This window comes from Amphiprion ocellaris, chromosome 4, assembly GCF_022539595.1.
Source record: "Amphiprion ocellaris isolate individual 3 ecotype Okinawa chromosome 4, ASM2253959v1, whole genome shotgun sequence".
NCBI lineage: Eukaryota > Metazoa > Chordata > Actinopteri > Pomacentridae > Amphiprion > Amphiprion ocellaris.
This window is the reverse complement of record NC_072769.1, coordinates 4,553,493-4,576,253: the sequence shown is the minus strand read 5'-3', so window position 1 is coordinate 4,576,253 and position 22,761 is coordinate 4,553,493. Positions and strand designations below refer to the sequence as shown.

At 39.1% G+C, this 22,761-nt stretch overlaps 1 protein-coding gene across 1 annotated transcript in view; it reads right to left on the bottom strand.

The window, feature by feature from the left end:
• Positions 1-1,146: 1,146 nt before the first annotated feature.
• The window catches only part of LOC111570659 (glycine receptor subunit beta-like), a 34,630-nt gene continuing 13,015 nt past the window's right edge, over positions 1,147-22,761 (bottom strand). The window contains exons 4-11 of the mRNA XM_023273548.3: positions 20,679-20,746; positions 16,968-17,194; positions 15,317-15,399; positions 14,736-14,873; positions 12,039-12,191; positions 7,909-8,057; positions 4,615-4,773; positions 1,147-3,851 (exon numbers count right to left, since the gene is read on the bottom strand). Coding sequence (XP_023129316.2) covers positions 3,558-3,851; positions 4,615-4,773; positions 7,909-8,057; positions 12,039-12,191; positions 14,736-14,873; positions 15,317-15,399; positions 16,968-17,194; positions 20,679-20,746 — 1,271 coding nt within the window. The 3' untranslated portion in view covers positions 1,147-3,557. The remainder of the gene's footprint in view (positions 3,852-4,614; positions 4,774-7,908; positions 8,058-12,038; positions 12,192-14,735; positions 14,874-15,316; positions 15,400-16,967; positions 17,195-20,678; positions 20,747-22,761) is intronic.

Genomic DNA, 22,761 nt, shown 5'->3' with positions numbered 1-22,761 from the left:
AACATGAGACGAAAAATGACAAAAGTGAGAAACAAAGTGACAAAAAATGAGACAAATGACATGAAACAAGACAAAGAAGTTAGAAAGTGACAAAAAAATGGACAAACGGCAAAAATTAGACAAAAAAAATTTAAAAAGCGAGAAAGAAAATGACAAAAAAATAGACAATACAAGCAAAACAAAAAGGAAACACAAAACGACAAAAACGAGAATACAACAAAAGAACAATGAACAATCTAGTATTTTACTTTATGATCCAAACAATTTGTCATGGTCTAGAAATGATTTTAAATTCATAGTTTTACTAATTTACAATCTACAGCAAATGTCTTTTCTGGAATTTTTACACTTTGAGGGCCAGATTGGACCCTCTGGAGGACCGCTTTTGGCCCGCGGGCCGCATGTTGGCCACCCCTGATCTACATGATTCCACAATAAGGAAGACTCTGAGCAAACATGGCATCCTTGGGAGGGTTGCAAAGGGCAAACCACTTCTGACCAAAAAGATCGTAAAGGCTCGGCTGGCAAACAATATCAAAGGTGGAATTCTTTGGAAGATGTGCCATTACATCTGGTGTAAAGCTAATACTGAATTCCACAAGAAGAACATGATACCAACAGTGAAACTGGGGGTGGTAGTATGATGGTTTGGGACTGCTTTGCTTCCACAGGACCTGGATGACTTGTCCTAAATGATGGAACACACAAGTCCACCTCTGAATGGCTTAAAAAGAACAAAATTAAGACTTCAAACCAACTGACATGCTGTGGCAAGACTTTAAAAGGGCAGTTTATGATCAAACACATCTTATGTGGTCTAAATGAAAACTATTCTACATAGAAAAGTGGACCAGAATTCCTCCATGGTGATGTAAAAGGTTCAGGGGAGCAATTATATGGGTTTTCAATAAATTTTTAATACATTCATTTCATTTAAAAACTACATTTGATGTTCCGTGGGTCATCTCTGTCTGACATCAAAATTAGTTTGTTGATCTGGAACATTTAAGTGTGGGAAATATTCAAAAATAGAAGACATCAGGATAATTAAACATAGCTATGTAGTTCCTTCTGTTTCCTTAGGTATTCAAATTAGGAAGATAAGTTTTCCTCAGGTCTGTTTAATAAAAAGTGAAAATCCACACATTCTTAAGAAAGGAAAGTTTTTATTGAACTTTTTTTTGAAAATAATTCACTATAGGCTTTACCATGCTGGGGAGGCAAGTATGAAATATTAATCATAGCAATATATTCCAAGAAAGAGCATAGCAAACTCAGCAGCTTCAGCAGCTAGCAGCCAAGCTTAGCTGGTGCTTAACAGTGTTTAGCAGGTTAAGACTGTAGTATAAGACCAGAGATGCTCTAGCAGTTAGTTAGAACATCCCAGCGTCAGGATTATATCTCTATGTGCTGGAATGCTTTAAAAAGGACAAAACATCTAGTAGTTATTGACTGAGCTGAGTAAGCTGTGTAACACTTTATGGTAGGAGGTACTGATGAACATACATCTGTGCACAAACGCTCATTAATCCATCAACATTGATTAATCTGCCGGCTGACACGTCACGCTGTCAGTGAGACGCTTCTGAGGAAGGCGAGAGTATTCGTCAAAACTGTCAAGCAAGGTAAATAACATCTATCCATTCACCTAATGTCTGAACAAAAGAATCAGAAACTAAAGAAGACACGATGAACGTTTTTGAGCTATTGATTAATTTGCGCAACTGCCAGAGAAGCTCCATCATATCAGTTACTAAAATGGTAAGAATGTTTTGGTAAGCTGCTGTTGAATGTCAAAAAAACAGGAAAAAAGGTAGACTTTGGACATCTTTTTCACTGTTTTTTCTTCAGTCTTCTGAACCGATCCTCCTAGCTATGGTTTATTTAGGCTGTCAGTAAAACTGGTTGGGACACAAAGTTTGATTGGAAGTGGACTCAAGAGTCTTACAACTACTACTTTTACTTTTCATGTCAGTGGCCGTGGTCAACATTAAGAGAAGAGATTGTTTGAAAGCATGACTAGATATTCTAATTTGTACAATTCATTAGCCTCATTTCTCTTTATGATGGTATGCCTTCCACTCAGAACAGGTAGAAATGTATTTAAGACTTGGAGAAAACACCATAGTAAAAGCAGCTTTCACACAGCTCCTTGGGAGTCTCGGATTAGGGTCCAAAATAGGAGGACTTTTCTAAACGTCCAGCGAAGCAACATCACCGTCCTCTCAAGCAAGAAGCTTTCAGTTTGCTGCAAACTCTTTAACAATGAATGTGTTTTTCTCCCATACTAAGTAGCAAACGTTAGCACTAGGCTTGCTAGTATAAAAGCTAGCTAAAGAAGAACTCCTTAGTCCCACATCAGACTGTGTAACTCATCACTGAGTGGTCGGTTGGGGGTCTCAGTCATAATCACAGTAGGACCAATGTGATTGTACCTTATGTAGTTTACAACAACTGTTTTCGTACCATTTGTCAAAATCAATTTAAATCACGATGCCTTGAAAGGCAAAAATACTGCTTATTGACTTTTAATACAATTAGTGTTTCCATTGATTTTAAAATTAGAAGTGTTTTTTTTATTTTACAGTATTGTACAGCAAGTTTTTTCAGAGTATATACTAACCTTTAATGTTAATGGAACTAATCATCATCTATCTATCCATCATTCATCCATCCATCCATCCATCCATCCATCCATCCATCTTCCTCCCCAAGTCTCGATCCAATCTAAAGGTGGTGTCATATAATTCAATGAATTCAGACACACAGTACCGGCTTTTTCTCCACTTTGCCCTCCATGCAGGCAAGATGTCATGTTTCTATTGGCTGCAAAGTCACATGTAAAAACACGCAGGAGGTAAAGTTTGACCACGGCAATTGTTGCGCTTTGCTCGGCACAGCGGCATGAAGTTGTTGTGCGGCACCAGCAATTAAAATGAATGGGTTCTGTGTGAAAGCTGCTTAATTTCCTTCTGGTGTACTACTGCAGTGAGTCTCGGATCCCGTTTTCTCTTGTTTTTTTTTACAGTAATTGTTGTGCAAGCTGGAAAATCAGACACTTGTCATCGTTATATTAGCGTCTACACAAATTCATATATGAGTAGCTGGTTTAGATCAGCTCTCTGTCAGCATCAAAGCAACTTTCTTTGAGTGAAAGAGCGATAAACCTTCTAGTCTGATTATTCGATGTTGATTCTCTGAAGCAACTGGGAGCGGATATAAAAGCCATGTTTAGTAGTTCGCATTATTCCATACCTTTAACATAAAGTGTTACCAGTAGTTTCACACTCAACAAAAAGCATTTATTTCTAATGCACAGCGTAGAGGTTTTAGTTTCACCTCAGTATGGTTTAGGTTGCAATAAGCACTATGTCCTGTATCAGACACACATGCAGTGCCTTCTTAATGCTTGGCTTAACGTGGACAGCCGCAAAGTTTTGTCAATATGGCAATTTACAGTGACTCCCAAGGACCACATCAATCTATGCAGCTAAGTTGATTCTACCAGTCCTCATCAGCATACAAATTATTTTATTTTCACCTTACTGCTACCCTTCTTACAGATAGACTGACCAGTAGACGACGTTGAAGAAGAGAAAGGAGAAGGGGAAGAGGGCTCTTGCATAGAGATCAATCCGTTTAGCAGCAGCAGGTATGACAGGTTTGGGTGGCGGGGGTTTCTTGTTGGCTTTGTTTTGGGACTTGAGGGCGCCCGTAACTTCAACTGGTTTGCCGTAACAGTCAAAGTTGGAAAGTTCAAAGTCTCGAGGTAAAGATCCCACGATGCTGAAGTCGTTGGAGCGAAGGTCTGACTTGGAGGTGCAAACTTTCTTACAGCGAGTTTCGACCACCTGGTAAAAGACAGAGGTTGACTGTCATTTAATTCCAGATTTTTTTTGTCACTCATGGAATTTTGGAATTACTTCAAAACAAAATATGAAAGAAGAAAACCAGCCGTGCTAAACAGTGCCTGATTAAGAAGTCTTGCTGGGGCACAAGTGCAGTGCCACTGTTTTATTTATCTTCAAGGACGCAAGTGATGGTTATTTCGAAGAATGTAATGGCGCTTTTCCACTAGCACCTACTTGGCTCGACTCGGCTCAACTCTACTGGGTTTGTGAGGTTTTCCATTAGGATGTAGTACCTGGTGTCAGCTACTATTTTAGTTCCTACTGGGCCGGGGTTCCAAGGGACCTGAGTGGAGCTGATAATGTGACGTCTGCAGAGTGCAGGCCACTGATTGGACAGGGAGTGACGACACATGAGGACGACTCCTTCACCAAAACCATTGAGTGTTTTGTGACTTCAAGAAATTTTACGTTACTTATCCCATTGGTGGCAAGCTCACTTTGAACAAACAAGTATATTTTGAAAGTAACATCGTTGTCTCCTGTATACAGACAATAAGCTAGCTAGTTAGCCATCAATGCTAACTCAGAGTGGCAGCGCCGCCGTGCTATGACGACTCTACCCACGATGAGGTGGTACTCAGTTGTAATGGAAAACGACCTAAACCGAGTCGAATTAAGCCGAGCTGATGCTAGTGGAAAAGTGCTTTAAGTGACAATAATCTATTCATAGATGGCACTAGTCCATTTGACAAGTTGCATTCACCTGCAGAGTGTTGACATGCATGGGCGTTCCACCTGTTCCGTTGACCGTATTGTTAGTTTTACTCGAAGGCTTTTTTCCTTCTTTCTCCTTTAAAGCTTTTTCCTTCGTGGCCATTTTGGCTTTCTCCTCCTCGATGAGTTTGGGACTGTTCAGTATCACCTGTGCAGCATGAATGAAAGAGAGAGGGAGAAATGAGAGAAAGGCAAAGAGAGAGTGAGAATTTTAATGAATTTTGAAACAGACCCTTATTTGCACACAGACAGACTGTTGACAAATTCAAGGAAAAACCAACAAAAACAAGCCCAATGGCAAATTGCTCTTCCACTATAGAGCTCGGGACACTTCCACAACCTCAAATTAAGCAGCTTGAGTTTAAATGGTTGGTCAAATCACAGGCATTTTCAGAAATATATATTCTTTAAATGTGTGCAAAACAAGACACTTTGCTTATTAAACATGCAAGTGTATGAGGAGCGTAATGCCAACCTATTAAAAATGGATGATTCACATTTAGGCTATGCATTGGTGATCTTATACGGACATATTCAGAAATTCCCCAGGAGATATTTTTAAATTCAAAAAACAAATGTAGAACACAGTGACTAAAAGAGAAATTAAAGGATACGGTACAATGAAAGATGAAGAGGCAGGTTGTCAGCAGTAAGTTTCTAGTATACAGTTTTTATATGAAAAGGTAAACTGTTCTAGAGATTAGGAGCAGCTATTGCAATGACTTGACCATCTCCATTTTTGTGTTTAGATCTTGGAATGTCCAACAGCATCTGGTAGGTTGACCTCAGTGCTGTAAGTGTAAGACTTCTGATTAAAAAAAGGTGGTGTCAATCAAATTTAGACCTTGAAAACAAACAATAAAATGTGGAAATCAATCCTGAAATGGACAGAATGCCAGTGGAGGGAGGCCAGTACTGGTGTTATGTGATCACGCTTTTTTTTTTTTTTTTTTTACCAGTTAGCAGCAGATGCTAAAGAGACGACTGTTCCACATACAAAGAGTTTAAATATTCCAGCCAAATGGGAATAAAGGAAGGGATAGGCCTTTACCTTGGTTAGTAGAAGTTTCTCTGAAAAAAAGGTGCTTTTGACAACTAAACTGATCTGTCGGTCAAATTTTGAGAAGCTATTGTAGGTCACTCCAAGGTTTCTTACAAATAACAAATTGTGTAACACCAAAGTCTAGATTGCTGTCACCATCATCCAATATAACATTCTCAATCCTATTTGAGATTAGACTGACATTAGGTTTCAGCTTCTTTTACACAATCTTAGCTGCTTGGTGCTAGAAGTCCCACAATTAATGAAATGGAGATTATTTGAGTTCAGTCAATATAGTTTAAAGACACCTGTATCTGGAAGGTCCAATGAATCGGTCCTGTCATGATCCCTGCTCCAGCTCCTGTTTCTCTCCTTCATTCTCCCTCCTGTCTCTCGCTTCCTATCACTCGCCCTCTTGCTCTCCCTGCTTCACCTGTTTACACTCAGCTGATTACTGCAGGTGACTCACATTGCCGTAATCAGCTCACCTGCCCACAATATCACCTGTTCACTATTTAAGCCTTGTTCATTCACATACTCTCCGCCGGATCATAAAGACTCACATCCCCACTTTTGGATTTCGTTTTCCCCCCTGGATTACCCCACATGGACTCTGATCTTCTCCCTGATTCTCACCAGCCTTACTTCTGTCTCCAGCCTGTTTGTCTTGTCTCATCTCCATCTGCCCCTGGATTCCCTCAGCCTGTTTTCCTCCTCTGTGTTCATTTTCCACCATCTTGTGAGTACCCCTCCTAAGCTTAGTTTTGTTGATGCAGTTTAGCTTTGTAGACTTCCGTTTTTTGTATTCATAGTGTTGGTTTGTAGAGTTTAGAGTAGTTTGGTTTTGTTCTGTCCCCCTAGTTCAGTTCTCCATTTATGTATTGGTTTAGTTATCTGGTTAAATAAAACTTTCATTTATTCACTTGTCTGCCAGTTTTCTCTGTGTCTGCGCTTGGGTTCTCCAGCTCCCCCGTAACAGGTACTACTGTCATTAACAAAAGACAAAAGAACTCTCCAAACAACTTTATGGAGAGGACAGTGGAAAACATAATTTAGGGGATGGTTACAAAAATTGAAGAATGAGGTAAAATTGCAGTGTGCAAATGTGCAAGGCTAATTAAGACCAATCTACAAGGGCTTAGTGCTGTAATTGAGGCCTACGATGCATGACTAAATGTTGACTTGAAGGGGGTGAATACCCATGCAATCACTTATAGTTTATTACATCTCAAATCATCCATCTCCAGCCTGATTTTTTATTTATTTATTTTTTTTGTAGCATGAAATATGGATATGTACTAAGGAGAACAACAGTTTATTGCCAGGTACATTCCAGTAAATTTGGTGGGAGACCATTTGAGAAACCACAAACCCAAAACCATGTCTGATGTTCAGTGATATTTCAAATCTGTAATGATTGAAGGTATTTACGAATTGTATTTGCATGTTTAAGAAATTAACTCATGAAGCTCTAAAAGCATTTGACTTACGTTTTTTAGGGACTATTTTCATGGGCTTCTTGTTTGAGATTATTTCTAATTAATAGGTAAATGGCAGTGATACACAGTTTGTTTTGTTACTGACATATTTTACAATTAATGTGCTTCTCAATGACTCTGCCATGGATACGGGTGAGTCGTGCCCAACCCTTATGCCTATTCTAGTGGGTACTGGGCCCACCAGGTAGTGACTCCATTGCTCCTTTGGGCTGTCCTGGCCAAGTCCAATGGGGTAAGACTCGCTCACCAGACTCTTGCTACCGAGTTCCCCTCCCAGGCTTGGCTCAGTGGGGGGTTCTGGTCTTCCTTTTCTTGGTGAAGTCTTAAAAGTAGATTTACAGCAAGTCACAGAGGCTCTTTGAATCACTTTTTGGCCCCTCTCCTGTGACCAAATTGTCTTTGGAAACCCTACCAGGGGCTATTTTCCCTGATAACATAGCTCCAAAGATCATAGGGACACAAATACCCCTCAACTACGATAAGTTGAAGATTCTGTCGAGGGACAAAATGTCTGCCAAGTTCATGTAGGTCATGTGACATAGCCACATGTCTATGTCACATGACCTTGTTGGCTCCTGAATGAAAGGCCCATGCCATCCTGACATTTGCACCCTGGCTTTGCCTTAAGTCAGCTGGGATAGACTCCAGCCCCCATCTGTGAGTCTACAGAGGGTAAAGCAGCGTATAGAAAATGGATGGATGTATACATGCAGCTGCATGTACAGCACATTTTATAACTGACCTGCACCACGGCATATTCCACCAAGGATGAAAACCCAAAAAGCAGACAGGCAATGAGCCAGATATCGATGGCTTTTACGTAGGAAACCTTTGGTAGCTCTGAAGCCAAGGACATACTCTCACTGGACAGAGAGAGTACTGATAAAATACCTGGAAAAGAACAGGAAAACACATTAATGTAACGTGTGATATGATAAAGTGTAGTCTATCTCATCTATGCTACTTTTTCCTCCCCTTCCCTCTTTCCTGTCCCATACTAATGCTGTGAAAAAGTATTTGCCCCCTTCCTGATGTCTTCTGTTTCTGCATATTTTTCACACTCAAATGTTCCAGATAATCAAACTAATACTTATATTTATTTTATGTTACACAGAGATAATCTACACAACACAAAATGCAGTTTTTCAATGATGATTTATTGAAGATTTATTGAAAATCTATATCATCCCTGTAAAAAAGTAAACCTTCATAAAAGTCATAACTGGTAGGGCCACCCTTGGCAGCAACATCTGCAGTTAAATGTTTGTTCGAGCTTGTAATCAGTCTTTTCCACCACCATAGAGGAATGTTAGCCCACTTTCCTCTGCAGAATAGTTGTAATTCAGCCACGAGATGGTTTTAGATTCCAAACTGCCCTTCTAAGGTTTTGTCACAGCATCTGAGTTTGAATCAGTCACTTCAAAACCTTAATTTTGTTCTTTTTGAGCCATTCAGAGGTGGACTTGTTTATATGCTTTGAGTCATTGTTATGCTGCACAACCTATATGCCCTTGAGCTTTAGTTCATGAACTGATGGTGGATATTCTCCAGGAGGATTTTCTGATAGAGAGCAGAATTCATGGCTCCATCAGTTATGACATGTTGTCCAGGAACTCAAACCATCACACTACCACCACCATGTTTCACTGTTGGTATCAAGTTCTTCTTGTGGAATTCAGAAGTAGCTTCATGCCAGATGGAACAGGACCCATTTCTTCCAAAAAGTCGCACCTTTGACTCATTGGTCCATTTCTTTTTTGTTTTTTTGCAAATACCAAATGAGCCTTTATGTTGGTTTGCGTCTTACAACTCTCCCATGGATCAATATTTTGGAATCACGTAGATGGACTTTAAACATCAATCACTTTCTTTTGCATCTTTTACATCTTTTCTTGAATCTCTTTAGATCATGACATCGTGTGCTGCTTTTGAGACCCTTTAGCTCCTTCACAATGTCAGACAGGTGCTATTTAAATTATATTTAGATTCCACAAGCCTGGCAGTAATCATATGTGGGGGTGGTTGGTGACACTGATCTCAACTGCCAAAGGAATTTGGTCATTTGGTGGAATGGTAGCTAATGGGGAAAATACTTTTTCACATAGGGCAATGCGGGGCTGGACAGCATTTTACTTTCAGAAAGTGAAATCTTCATTTAAACAGCCTGATTGTGTTTTCTTGGGTTATCTCTGTCTCATATTAAAATTTGTTTGATGAAACATTTAAGTGTGACAAATGGGTTAATACTGTTAAAACACATTTCTGGAAAATTTTGAAACATTCTTAGTTGAGTCTGTCTTTTATAAGAATTTAATATTTTTGCATGGTTTAAATAGGAAACCTGTTATACGCTGGGTTTGTTCTGTGGTAGTTACAGTAGCCATCTTCAATAGATCTTTTTTATGCCAGACATTTTAAATGGAAATGCACAGATGGAATTAACATGAATTAACATTAGGTCTAATAAGTGCAGGAGTAGGTACAATGGCAGGAAGAGTAGGTTGACTGTATTCATCATTAACACAGCTTTTCATTTCCGACTATGACATATCAAACTGGCTGCTGTAAAAATGGTAAAAATGGTCTAGTCTTGGAATAAGAAGCTGTTTCATGATGAACATCGAGTGCCAGTGCCTCTTTCAAAATGCTGCTAATCAATGACAGTGAATACCACCTGAAAGCTGCAGTAGGCTGAAATCTGGAAAAGATGACACAAAAACTAAACAAAACCAAACCAACAACCAAAAAACACAAAATCTGGCTTGTGGCCCAACCAGTTTTTTGATTTAGGGGTTAAATTACTTTTGACAGGGGCGATATAGGTTTTTAATAAATCTTTAACAAATTTATTTCATTGAAAAACTGCATTTGGTGTTCTGTGGGTTATCTCTGTCCAATATTAAAAGTAGTTTGATGATCTGGAACATTTAAGTGTGAGAAATATGCAAAAATAGAAGACATCAGGGCTAGGTGATGAGGGCATTAAGCTGTCGAAGATGAATGTGTTGAGAAGAGATTGAGTGGAGGAAGTAAGTGACAGCAGATGAGGGATAAAGGAGCAACCTTAAGGAATGATCTGCACGGCAAAGTTCAAAAACCCTACGAGAGAGAGCAGTGAGTGCTGTAATGGGACAGTGGGAGACTGGTGTCCCAGTGCCTGTCATGGAAGTGTTGAAATGCTGAAAGGAGAGAATAGAAGAAAGAGGAACTGGAGATGGAGGTGAGAGACTGTTGAGATAGAAGAATGGGCAGAGAAAGTGGCGTCCTAGTGCCAGAATTGTGAGTCATGGATTGTTGAAGTGTGAGACGGAGTTTAGTGAGACTGGCATCCTGGTGCCAGGATGAGAGCAGAAGATTGTTGAAATGGTGGGTTGAAGCAAGGGAAAGTGGCATCCAGAAAGTGAGATAACTCGTGATTAGAAACTGTCTGAAGGTGCTTATTGTGAAAATGAGCAAATCCGTGGCTGGGTGATTTCTGAGTACATGTTCCATTGCTGGGATGTTGATGGGAGGTGTAACAGAAATAAGTTAGGGGAAGTGACTTAGCCATGTTTTGTTGAGTTGGGAGAGCGAGCAGCTTGCGAGTGACTACAGTTAGAGAAAGAGTGAGTGTGCTGGTATCTAGAATCCTGGTGGCTGTAAGCAGAGGGTTCTTACCCTGGGGGTAGAGGTTACTTACACTGTCATCCCTGTGTTAGGAATAGAAGCAGAAGACTGATGACTGATGTGGACAACACAAAAATGGCATTGTAGATGGTAGTCTTTAATCTCAGCGGTGGCATGAGAGAAGAAGATTGTTATGTGGATGATACGTGTGAGAGAACGTGGCATCCCGGTGCCAGAAATAATAGCAGGAGATGGCTTGAGATGGAAGTTGGAGAAACTAGCATTGCAAGGCCAAAAGAGATTTTGGAGTGCATGTTTCCATTCTAAGACGTTGATGGAAGGGGAAACTAGTCATATTATTTATACTAGTCATGGAGACATGCTGCAGTTAGCTAAGTTAAAATTGTTGCAGATAATTTGTCCTCATAACCGAAGCACTGGCTTTTCTTTATGTCAGTGCCTTGAGGTAAAGGTATAGGAGAGGGAAGCCTTGCAGAATAGCAGCTAGTAGTGATGTGGCAGGTGAAGCCTTTCACTTCAAGCTCTCTGAAGACCTACGATGGTGTGGTCGAAGGTTTCATAAGGAGGGATATCACTGGAGTGTGGAACCAGTATGTCCGGATGTGGCGAGAGAATGAGTCTGCTTCTTTAGAGGCTCGCTTGCTTCAGACATCAATGATGGAGCAAGCAGGAGTTGAGGAGGCAGAACTTATGTCTTGGTCTTCCCCAAGGGGAGAATCGCAGGTTGTGAGGAGGAGTGATGATCATATGAGGAGTCCTGATGGTGTTGGAGAGTGGAGAGAGGAAATCTAATTGAAGTCAGGTGTATGAATGAATGAATGACGTCTCTGAAACCAATTCCCTCGTCTGATGGGCCTTGCGGTGAATTACGCTGGTCAAGGTGGAGGAAATCTGGAGCTGATTTGAGCGTTCCCTTATTGGAGGGGCTGATGAATGAAGTGTCCAAGTTAAGACATAGCAATGACGTTTGCTGTTCTTTTCACGAGACGCAAGAACAAACTAGTGTGAAGGGCAGAGTGATATGTATAGACACATGACAGAATGGAAACCATTGAGGTGTATGCCTGCTCTTGAAAATTGGCTTTAAAAATGTTATCTTAATTACAAAATTCTGCTCAGTGTGGTGCACATACTATCTATATAGGTTAAAGGGTGTATATAATGTCTGGAAACATCTGAATATTGTATACTCAAGTGTTAATTAATTTATACACAACATATGAAATGTGTAATTGTGGTACTCACCCAGTGGCACCCTTGCAGCTGAGGCATCAGGATTGATCCAGAATGATAACCAGGACAGAACTACAATCAACAGAGTCGGAGCATAAACTCCCATCATGTAGAAACCAACCTGCCTTCGTAATGTAAAAATCACCTCAACGCAGGTGTAGTACCCTAGAAACAAACAGAGAAGCCACAATGAGGATCACGCAGTAGTTTCTGGAACCATTTACAGAAGATAATGTACTGTTTGTCCATCCATCCATCATCTATACATCACAGTCTATCACAGGGCTACACATAGAAACAAACAAGCTCAGTCACATTCACACCTACAGACTATTTAGAATCACCAATTAACCTCAGCATGTTTTTGGACTGTGGAAAGAAGCTGGAGAACCCAAGCATGCTCAGGGAGGACATAAAGATCTGGATGACCTATAATTTCCTACTACTAAATTCAGACAAGACTGAAGTCATTGTATTTGGCCCCAAACATCTTAGAAAATTGCTTTCAAAGCATATAGTTACTCTGGATGGCATTACATTGGCCTCCAGTACTACTGTGAGGAACCTCGGTGTTATCTTTGACCAGGACATGTCCTTTAACTCGCACATAAAACAAATCTGTAGGACTTCCTTTTTCCACCTGAGAAATATTGTGAAAATCAGGAACATCCTGTCTCAGAGTGATGCAGAAAAACTAGTCCATGCATTTGTTACTTCTAGGCTTGACTACTGTAATTCCTTATTATCAGGTTGTCCCAATAGCTCTCTGAAACATCTACAGCTGATCCAAAACGCTGCAGCCAGAGTACTGACGGGAGTTAGCAAGAGAGATCATATTTCTCCTATATTGGTTTCTCTTCATTGGCTCCCTGTTAAATCTAGAATAGAATTCAAAATCCTTCTTCTGACATATAAAGCTCTTAACAACCAATCTCCATCATATCTTAAAGACCTGATAGTACCATATTATCCTAGCAGAACTCTTCGCTCTCAGACTGCAGGCTTACTTGTTGTTCCTAGAATCTCTAAAAGTAGAATGGGAGGCAGAGCCTTCAGTTATCAGGCACCTCTCCTGTGGAACCAGCTCCCAGTTTGGGTTTGGGAGGCGGACACCCTCTCTATTTTTAAGACCAGGCTTAAAACATTCCTTTTTGACAAAGCTTATAGTTAGGGCTGACTGGGGGACCCTAAAGGGATCAGCTGGCTTCCAGCTGCCCAATTCCACCAATCTACTCTGCATCACCCTCACTTTACTTGATATGCTCATCTACATACTGTTTGAATTTTACTACCAGCTATATATGTAGTATATTTAATGCCAGAGCCATACATCATAACAGTAAACTATGAATCAATTTCAATGTTAGCTTGTATTTTGTATTATCATCTAGCTTATCATACATGTATCCAACTGTGTGTTATATGTTCCTTGTTCCCCACCCTCCTCTTCTCCCATCCCTCCCCCTCTACCTCTACCCCTCCATCTCTATCCCTCTACCTCTATCCCTCTATCTCTACCCCTCTATCTCTACCTTTCTACCTCTTCTGTCCCTCTCAACCCACCCGGCCAGCAGCAGATGGGTTCCCCCACATTAGAGCCGGGTTCTGCTCGAGGTTTTTTTCCCTGTTAAAAGGGTGTTTTCCTGCCACTGTCTCCTTAGGGCTGCTCTGGGGTTCAGGCATATGGGTTCTGTAAAGCGTCTCGAGACAATTTGACTGTAATTGGCGCTATAGAATTAAAATTGAATTGAATTGAATTGAATTGAACTGAATTGAATTGAACATGCAAACTCCATGCAGAAAGATCCCAGGCCCAGATCTTTCAACTGCAAGGCGAAAGTGCTAACCACCAAGCCACTGTGCAGCCCATGTACTGTTTAACTAAAGCAATCAATTGTATGGTACAGAAGACCACTACAGGAGCATATTTAGTGTCTTCCACAAGACCACAAGAACACAGACAACATCATGCAAGAAACATGAGAAAGCACTGGGTATACAGGCTGGAGGCTCAGAGGGGAAGACATCCCATGCTGCTGCTGCTGTGCTAGCAGAGGGACGGGGCTGGAACTGGAAATCGTAAATGGTCCCACTTATATACATTGAACAATTCAAGAAATTACACTCTGACATCACACTACACCAAGTGACATCACCAAATTGTCACCCACTGCAATAATGTTTTAATAGTCTGGTAAACAACAGTGGAGGACAACAATGAAGACATATGGCGCAGAGGGAAATATATCAAGTTTTTACATGCAGATGATCATTTTACTGACATTGTTCTTTTCAAAAGCTTTGTTGATAAGAAAAATAAAATATCACTTTAAGGATTTGACAACAATTTAGGGTAATTTTAACCCAGCTTGTAAAAAAAAAAAAAAATGTGAAAAATCCATACTTGTGTCAGATCCAGCTAACTCAGTTATTAATGTACAAACAACAGATGCAATTTCTGCAGTGTGACTGATAAGTTCGTACCAGAGCATTCTTTCTCTGATGTCATTTGGGTTTTGGTGAATACGGGAAATTCCAGTTGGACAGGGACTTTGATCAAGGTCATAACAATGGTTGCTTGCCCAACTTTCTGATCAGTAGTCCAGGGTGTCAACATGCCAGCACTACCCAGAGATACCTTAAAATCTTACAGAGATTCCAAGATATTTCTGTGAAGTGTAATATAAAATAAAATGATTGATTACTAACCTGTTCCTTGGTAGTACTTTGTGCAGTTTCCATATTTGATGTCCTCTTGTTTGATGTCAAACTGTGGAAGAGCGATCTCATCCATTTGAACGGGGTCAGACTGCCACATGAACACAAGATCACTGGTGGTATAGCCAACTAAAAGAAAAACAAACCTTGTTAATCTATATTTCCAGTATTAACAGCTTTAACCACAGCAACACACTAAACTTGAAGACTCATTTCACAGTTAATCCGATGTCAGACAGCCTGGAAGTTCAAGAATTTTAAGTTATACGCAATAATTTAAGAAATACAGAGTGCGACTCCTTGGGGCAGATGTAGTTCCATTATTCAAAGTTTGGATTTACTTTAAATTAAGCATATTGCACATTATTTTTCAGCTCAGTTCCATATTTTTAGCATGCATGGTTAAATGTGTTTTTTTAAAGTCATACATAAAATAGCTTAATGTCAAACTAACTCCTAAAAGCTTGTTGTAAATTGCTGTCTCAGTGGATTTTTGATAAGCACTAAATTGAAGCAGTTCCACAGTTGATAGGAAATAAAAATGATTGTTGTGAGTGTGTGTTTGTACTCACAGCTCTCCAGCTGCATCTTACACAGTTGTGTGTCCATTGGGAAGAGTGTAAGATCCAAGGGACAAGACAGCGTCACCGACAGCCTAAATATGCAAACACACAAACACACACACATGCATGAGAAAACACGCAGCCCTATTACAGTATGATGATGAGTGAATTTTAAATTTATCTTGAATAAATTGCCTTTTAGTGAGGAACCCCTGCAGCTGTCAAGGCCCAAAGATAAGTCCAAAGATAATGATCAAATCAACATTTCATGAATGTTATTTGTAGCCATGGAATCTAAATGGTTTTTATTTAAACTACCCTTCCCAGCACCACTCCAGTTCTGCTGCACTCTGTGGCAAAATGTACCAAAAAAACTAATTCAAGGGTGACTACCATGCGGCCCGGGGGCCAAAAGCGGTCCTCCAGAGGGTCCAATCCGGCCCTCAAAGTGTAAAAATTCCAGAGAAGACATTAACTGCAGATTGTAAATTAGTAAAACTACAAATTTAAAATAATTTCTAGACTATGACAAGTTGTTTTGATCCTAAAATAAAATACTAGATTGTTCATTGTTCTTTTGTGTCTCATTTTTGTCATATTTGGTCTTTTTTTTTGTTTATTGTCTCATTTTTGTTTGACTTTTGGCGTTTGTCTCACGGTCTTGTCATTTTATGTTTCCTTTTTGTTTCGCTTGTGTTTTTTGTCTTAATTCTGTCATTTTGTGCTTCGCTTTATTCCTTATTTGTGTATCTTTTTTGCCATTTTTTGTTTCCTTTTCATCTCATTTGGGTTGTCTATTTTCTGTCATTTTGTTTCTCACTTTTGTCCTTTTTTGTCTCGTTTGTGTATTTGTGTAATTTTTTTGTCTAATTTTTGTCTCCTTTATTTTGTTTCATGTTATTTGTCTTTTTTTGTCATTTTGTTTCTGATTTTTCTCATTTTGTGTTTCCTTTTCGTCTCGGTTGTGTTTGTTTTAGGGCTGGACCTGAATATTTGAAAATTCGGTCATGACGGTGGTATCCAAATATTTATTTTAAGATCCGAATATTCGTATTCCACAAATGTGAGAAACAAAGCAACAAAAGCATGAGACAAATGAAAAAAGTCAGACAAAAAATGACAAAAAAAAACCCAAAAAACAATACAAAATATTACAAAAGGGAGAGATGAAATGACAATAGAACAATGACTTATCAAAATGATAAAAAAAAAATTGTTACAAAAATGAGACACAAAATGACAAAAGTTAGAAACAAAGTGACACAAAATGAGACAAACAATGTGAAACAAAACAAAAAAGGGACAAAAAATGACAGAAGCAAGAAACAAAATGACAAAAGCACGAACAAACTACAAAAGTCAGACAAAAACTAACAAAAACAAGAGAAAATATTACAATAATGAGACACAAAAGATCAATGAACAATCTAGTATTTTGCTTTTGGATCCAAACAACTTGTCATGGTCTAGAAATGATTTTAAATCTATAGTTTTACTAATTTACAATCTGCAGTTAATGACTTCTCTGGAATTTTTACACTTTGAGGGCCGGATTGGACCCTCTGGAGGACCGCTTTTGGCCCACGGGCCACATGTTGGACACCCCTGGTCTAAACCAAACAGTGTACTGATTGTCATTTTATTCAGAATAAAGTCATACCTCATGCTGATCAAGACGTCTCCGTTCCTGAAGATGAACAGCAGAATGTTGTCCTGTGTAACATCGTGAAAGTTTGCGTTTTTTTCATTGGCAAAGAAGAGGTCGGGTTTCCACAAACACTGGAACATGTTGGGATCGACAGTTAGCGCGTCGCTTTTAAAGTCGGTAGGAAGTCGTAGACGAGGGTCATTCCATCTCTGGCGAAGAAATATGTTCACCCTGTAGTCCTGAACAGAGAAAGTCGGTAAATTCTGAGCACATCTTTTACTGCCTGTGTTCATTTTAATGCTATAAGTCACTATGAATAATCAATCCTACTTATTTCCAAAGCAACAGAGTTTACAGATCCATATTATTTAACTGCAGCATTTTTAATTTCACGTGTCAGTTTCTCTCCAAAGTCTGCCTTTATATTCCAATACTGCATCTTATTTCACAACGCCACTTCCATCACAGTAACAGACCAGCAGAGTAGAACCAGAGCAGATCAGTCCTGATGTTTAAGTTTACGTCTTTGGGGCCTCAGAAACTCAACAAGCCTTCCTATTTCTGCAAAACTTGAACGTGTCTGAAGGCAGTGACAGGATTCTGCCCAGTTTACAGGATTAATTTCCCCCATTCCTAAAAGAACCAAGCACAATTGAGTAAATATTGTTAAATATTGTAGGAAATTAGTTCTAAATAACAAATTGCGTCTAGCTAGCATCACAAGCCCAACATAGTTAGTGGTGAAATAGTTTTTGTGTGTTTTCTACCATGATGTGGAAAGTGTGACTGGTGATGAATGTGACAAACTTGTAATGAATGTAATGGCGCTTTTCCATCAGCACCTACTCTACTCGACTCTACTGGGTTTGTGAGGTTTTCCATTAGGATGTAGTTCCTGGTACCAGCTACTATTTTAGTTCCTACTGGGCCGGGGTTCCCAGCGAGCTGAGTGGAGCCAATAATGTGACGTCTACAGAGTGCAGGACACTGATTGGACAGGGAGTGATGACACATGAGAGCGACTCCTTCACCAAAACCAAACCCGCCATTCTTTAAAAAAAAAAAAAAAAAAAAAAACTGGCAACAGCGACGGTGCGCATTGCTCTTCACGGGATTTGGCAAATAAGCCATAGACGGAGCAGCAGGTGTACCATCACCTCCATGTGCTCCATTGTTGTGTTGCATTTGTGTCTTTCTCACTAGATAGATGCTCTGGATGGCCTCCTGTTCTACTGTGAGGAACCTTGAAGTTATTTTTGACCACAGATGTCATGATCCAGCCTCTACCCAACTCCCTCTTTCTCCCTCTGGATCTGTCCCTCGCTCTACCGCTGGTGCCCGACCTGCCGACTTTCCCCAAGCCGCTGCCTCAGGCCTGTCCTGCATCGCCGGAACTCTTACCGGCCCGATCCTGCCTTGCCTGCCGCTGGCCCTGCTCCGGTGTTTCATCGGCCTTTGCCAGCTCCAGCTCCTCTCACCAGACCCTGGATTCCCCGAGCCTGTCTGCCCGTTTCGTTCAGTTTCCCTTTTTTTTCATTTTTGTGGGTTTTGTTAGCTTAGTTTACTTTGGTTTAGTGTTTCCCCACAAGCTTAGTTTCCCATTCTTCCCTGGTTTGAGTTAGTTTTTTGTTAAAATAAATTCTCTTTAACTCCGTCTGTCTGATCTCTGTGTCCACTCTATGGTTCTCAGTCCTGCCTCCTCATGACAACAACATGTCCTTTACCTCACATAAAAAGCACCATGTTTCACCAACAGAACATCTTCATAATCAGGAACATCTTGTCTCAGAGTGATGCTGAAAAACTTGTCCATGCATGCATAAACCATAATAACCTATCCTATTTTTTTTCCTCTATTAACTTCTGTTTATTAACCCTCCCTTTGAAAATTCAGGATCAAATTTAAATCCTGCTTCTCGCATGCAAAGTTCTTAATGAGCAGCTCCATCTTATCTTAAAGACCTTATTGTTCCATTTCATCCTAACAGAGTCTTTCCCTCTCAGGCTGCAGGTTTACTTTACAGAGTTTTTTAATTTTAGTTGAATACCCCTTTGCTAAATGGTCTGTACTTATGTAGCACTTTTCTACCTTGGTGGTATTTAAAGTCCTACTTAAGGACGCTTTGACATGCGGAGAAGCTTGGGGTCAAATGTTATCAGTGGACAACCTGTCCTACCACCTGACCAACAGCTGCTATGCTGAGCAGAAGTAAATGGTGAGGATTTGAAAGACTGCCTGATCCTTGCATCATCACAGCAGAACAGCAGGACCCAGAAAGAGCTAGGATGTCTACCTTCAAAGCCACTGGTTTTAACAAAGCATCAAAAGTCATACTTAAAGTTTGAAGTGCTTTATTAACAATGGTTTTAGAAATAAGTTACAACATTTAACATTTAAAAATATATATAATGGAAAAAATATATAGTTCAGAGGAAGAGACGAACTTTTAGGAAGAAGAAATAATCATAGGAAAATCTGAAATCACTCCCTCGTATGTGACGTGATTAATTTATTTGCAACTAAATACAGACATATTTTAAATACAATCAAAATAAAGTGCAATGTCAAATGATTCTTTCTGTCTAAACGACATTGATTGATGAGCCAACCAATCCCAATCTCTTAAAGTCGGCATTGTTAGACAGAATTATGTGCAACAGAAGGTACAAAATTAGTGTCGCTGTCTATCCTTGAAAAAAAGCATAGGATTAAAAATAGATCATAGTTCTCCACTGAAGTATGTATTTTGTTCAAAGCCTGGGCCCTAGCGAGGCAAACAGATGAAGCAGCCCACTGGCTAGCTAACACATGAAAAAAAGCTCCTTTTCCCTCACAAACCCGCAAGCAACAAGCTTCATTTACAACAAATCCTCTGTTTCTATGCCGACATTTATCCACTACATTTAATGGTTGATGTGATGTTTCCATCACAATAAAAGACCATGACTTAGGTTCCCAAGGAGACCGTGTCTTAAGTCGAGAACTGAGAGTAATGAAAAAAGATTAAACCACGGATGCATTCCAACTGCATCCCATCATACTGCTTGAAAAATAGTATATCCTCATACATAGTATACCGAAAATCCCTGGATGTTCCACTACATCTGGTTGAATTTTGTTTTTCTGGCCACTCTGACCTTCAGTCCTCTGCACATTTACATCACACATGTCAAAATGTACAAACAAGCTGAAGAGAGCAAAAACTGCAAAAACAGATGACAGCTCCGTTTTCTCTACAGACGGCAACAGAGACATCTTAAAACCCACTGCTGCACAAATACATCAATTTTACTTGTTTTATTATTATTTTTTATGACTATATATATATATATATATATATATATATATATGGACAAACATAGATATGTATAAATATATATATATATATATATATATATATATATATGGACAAACATAGATATGTAGAAATACAATATGTACAATAGTCTTGCTTGCTTCCTGTTTACACCCGACAAGAAGGCGAGCTAATTTTTTAAAGATTTTCAAGGCATATGAAGCTCATTTAAGTTAAATTTTTGTAGCTTTAGCTGACGGTCAAAAGAGGGCTGTGAGCATGCACTGTGGAATGGAAGAAGAATTTTGATATATTTTGAAGTGAAAACAGTTAAATAAAGGGGATCTGTAATAAGCAAGTAAGCAAGATTAAATAATAATATTAAAAACTACTAATATTAAGTGTGTTTGTGGTGTGTATGTATCACCATGGTTGTTTCCTGAATGGATCCAAAGCTGTTAATGAAGATGTTCACCTTGGACTCCACTGGTATACCTGAAACACAGAAACAGCCATAAGACAACATGACACCAGGCCACACTGATCACGAGTTGTTGCATATGTGTGGTAAAACACCTTTTTGGACTTTTTTTGTGGAAAAAAAGACAAAAAACAGCAAAAACAAAAAAAATTACAAAAAATGAGACACAAAAGGACAAAAGAACAATGATTTATGATCAAAACTACAAAAAAAGACCAACAAACAAGACAAAATTTTACAATGACGCCAAAAGTGAGAAACAAAGCAACAAAAAATAGACAAACGACGCAATCGAGACAAAAAGGAAACACAAAATGACAAAAACACGACACAAACAACAAAAGTCAGACAAAAAAAGACAAAAGTAAGACAAAAATAAGACAATATTATAAAAATGAGACACAAAATGACAAAAACACGAAACAAAACAAAAAAAGGCAAAAAATTCAACAAAAAAGTTTCAAAGCAACAAAAAAAATGACAACACAAGAAACAAAACACAAAATGACAAAAATAAGACAAAAAACACAAGCGAGACAAAAAGGAAACACAAAACAACAAAAATGAGAAACAAAACAACAAAAACAACAACAACTGTCATCAGAGTGGGGGAACAAATGCTGGAAACAGTTTGGACCATATAACAATGATGGACACGAAGATTTATGTCACTTGGCACTTGAAGTTGAAGTTGAATCAAACACAAAACCTTGAGTTTAACATAGAAACAACCAAAAAGTAACAAGACAACCAATGGAGAGGAACTGAAAAGAAAGTGAACAAATGTCTCACAAGCATCTCGTAGGGTACCCTGATGTATTCTGAAGAAAATTTTGGATTTGAATAGCCTCGTCTGCACAGTATAGATGCTGGTTCTTTACACCTGTTATATATGAAACTGCAGAAGTCTGAATCCATGTTTTTGTGTCATTGGCTGCTTATTTCACACCATGTGGCCATTTAACACTGACCTGAAGAAGAAAACCACTACAAATATCTACAGTAATTTTTAAGGCTTTTGATATTATTTTGGGTGATCAGATCAGATCAGATCAGATCAGATCAGATCAAATGGGACCATTTACAGTTTGAGAGACTACATCAGTTCAAATGGTAACCAAACAAAAGTGTGTTTTAATATGTTGCACACGGTGGGGATCGAAATTAAAATTCTAAGTGTGTGTGTGTGTGTGTGTGTGTGTGTGTGTGTGTGTGTGTGTGTGTGTGTGTGTGTGTGTGTGTGTGTGTGTGTACGTGTGTGAGAGAGAAAGAGAAGGACATCTGGTTGTAGCTCGAAGCTTCACAGATCAAATCAACCAAACACTCTCTTCATGTTCTTACATTTTACATCCACTATCCTCATCTGCTTTGGTTCTCTTCCTCTTATCAGTCCTCCCCAAAATAAAGCTTAATTTGAATAATATTTCAATAATATTGGCTTCTTTTTTGTCCATTTAGGCAGACGAACTCTCTCTTGTAACTGTGGAGAAATTATATTGCTGTTGTTAAACAAGTAGCTGCTTGCTGATCATTTCAATGAATTTGCCTAAAAGGACCACAAAAAGACCTAAAATGCCACAAAATGTTTAGAAAATGACCATAAAGGAAACAAAATGAGCACGAAGACACACAAAACAACCACACAAAGACACAGCATGACCACAAAATGACAAAAAATGACACAAAAAGACCATAGAAAAACACGAACAGACTTAGTGAGGCACATAATTATCATATAAAGACACAAAATGACAAAAGGCACACAAAATAACTACAAAAAGTTGCAAAACGACCACAGAGACACACAAAATGACCACAAAACACCTAAAATTACCACAACCAGACTGAAAACGGCCATGAAAAGGCAGAAAATGACCACGAAAATGCACAAAATGACCACAAAATGGTCTGAAAGCGACCAAAAAAGAAACAAAATGAGCACAAAGACACATAAAACAACCACATAAAGACACAACATAACCACAAAATGACCACAGAAAAACACAAAATGACTCAGTGACAGATAATT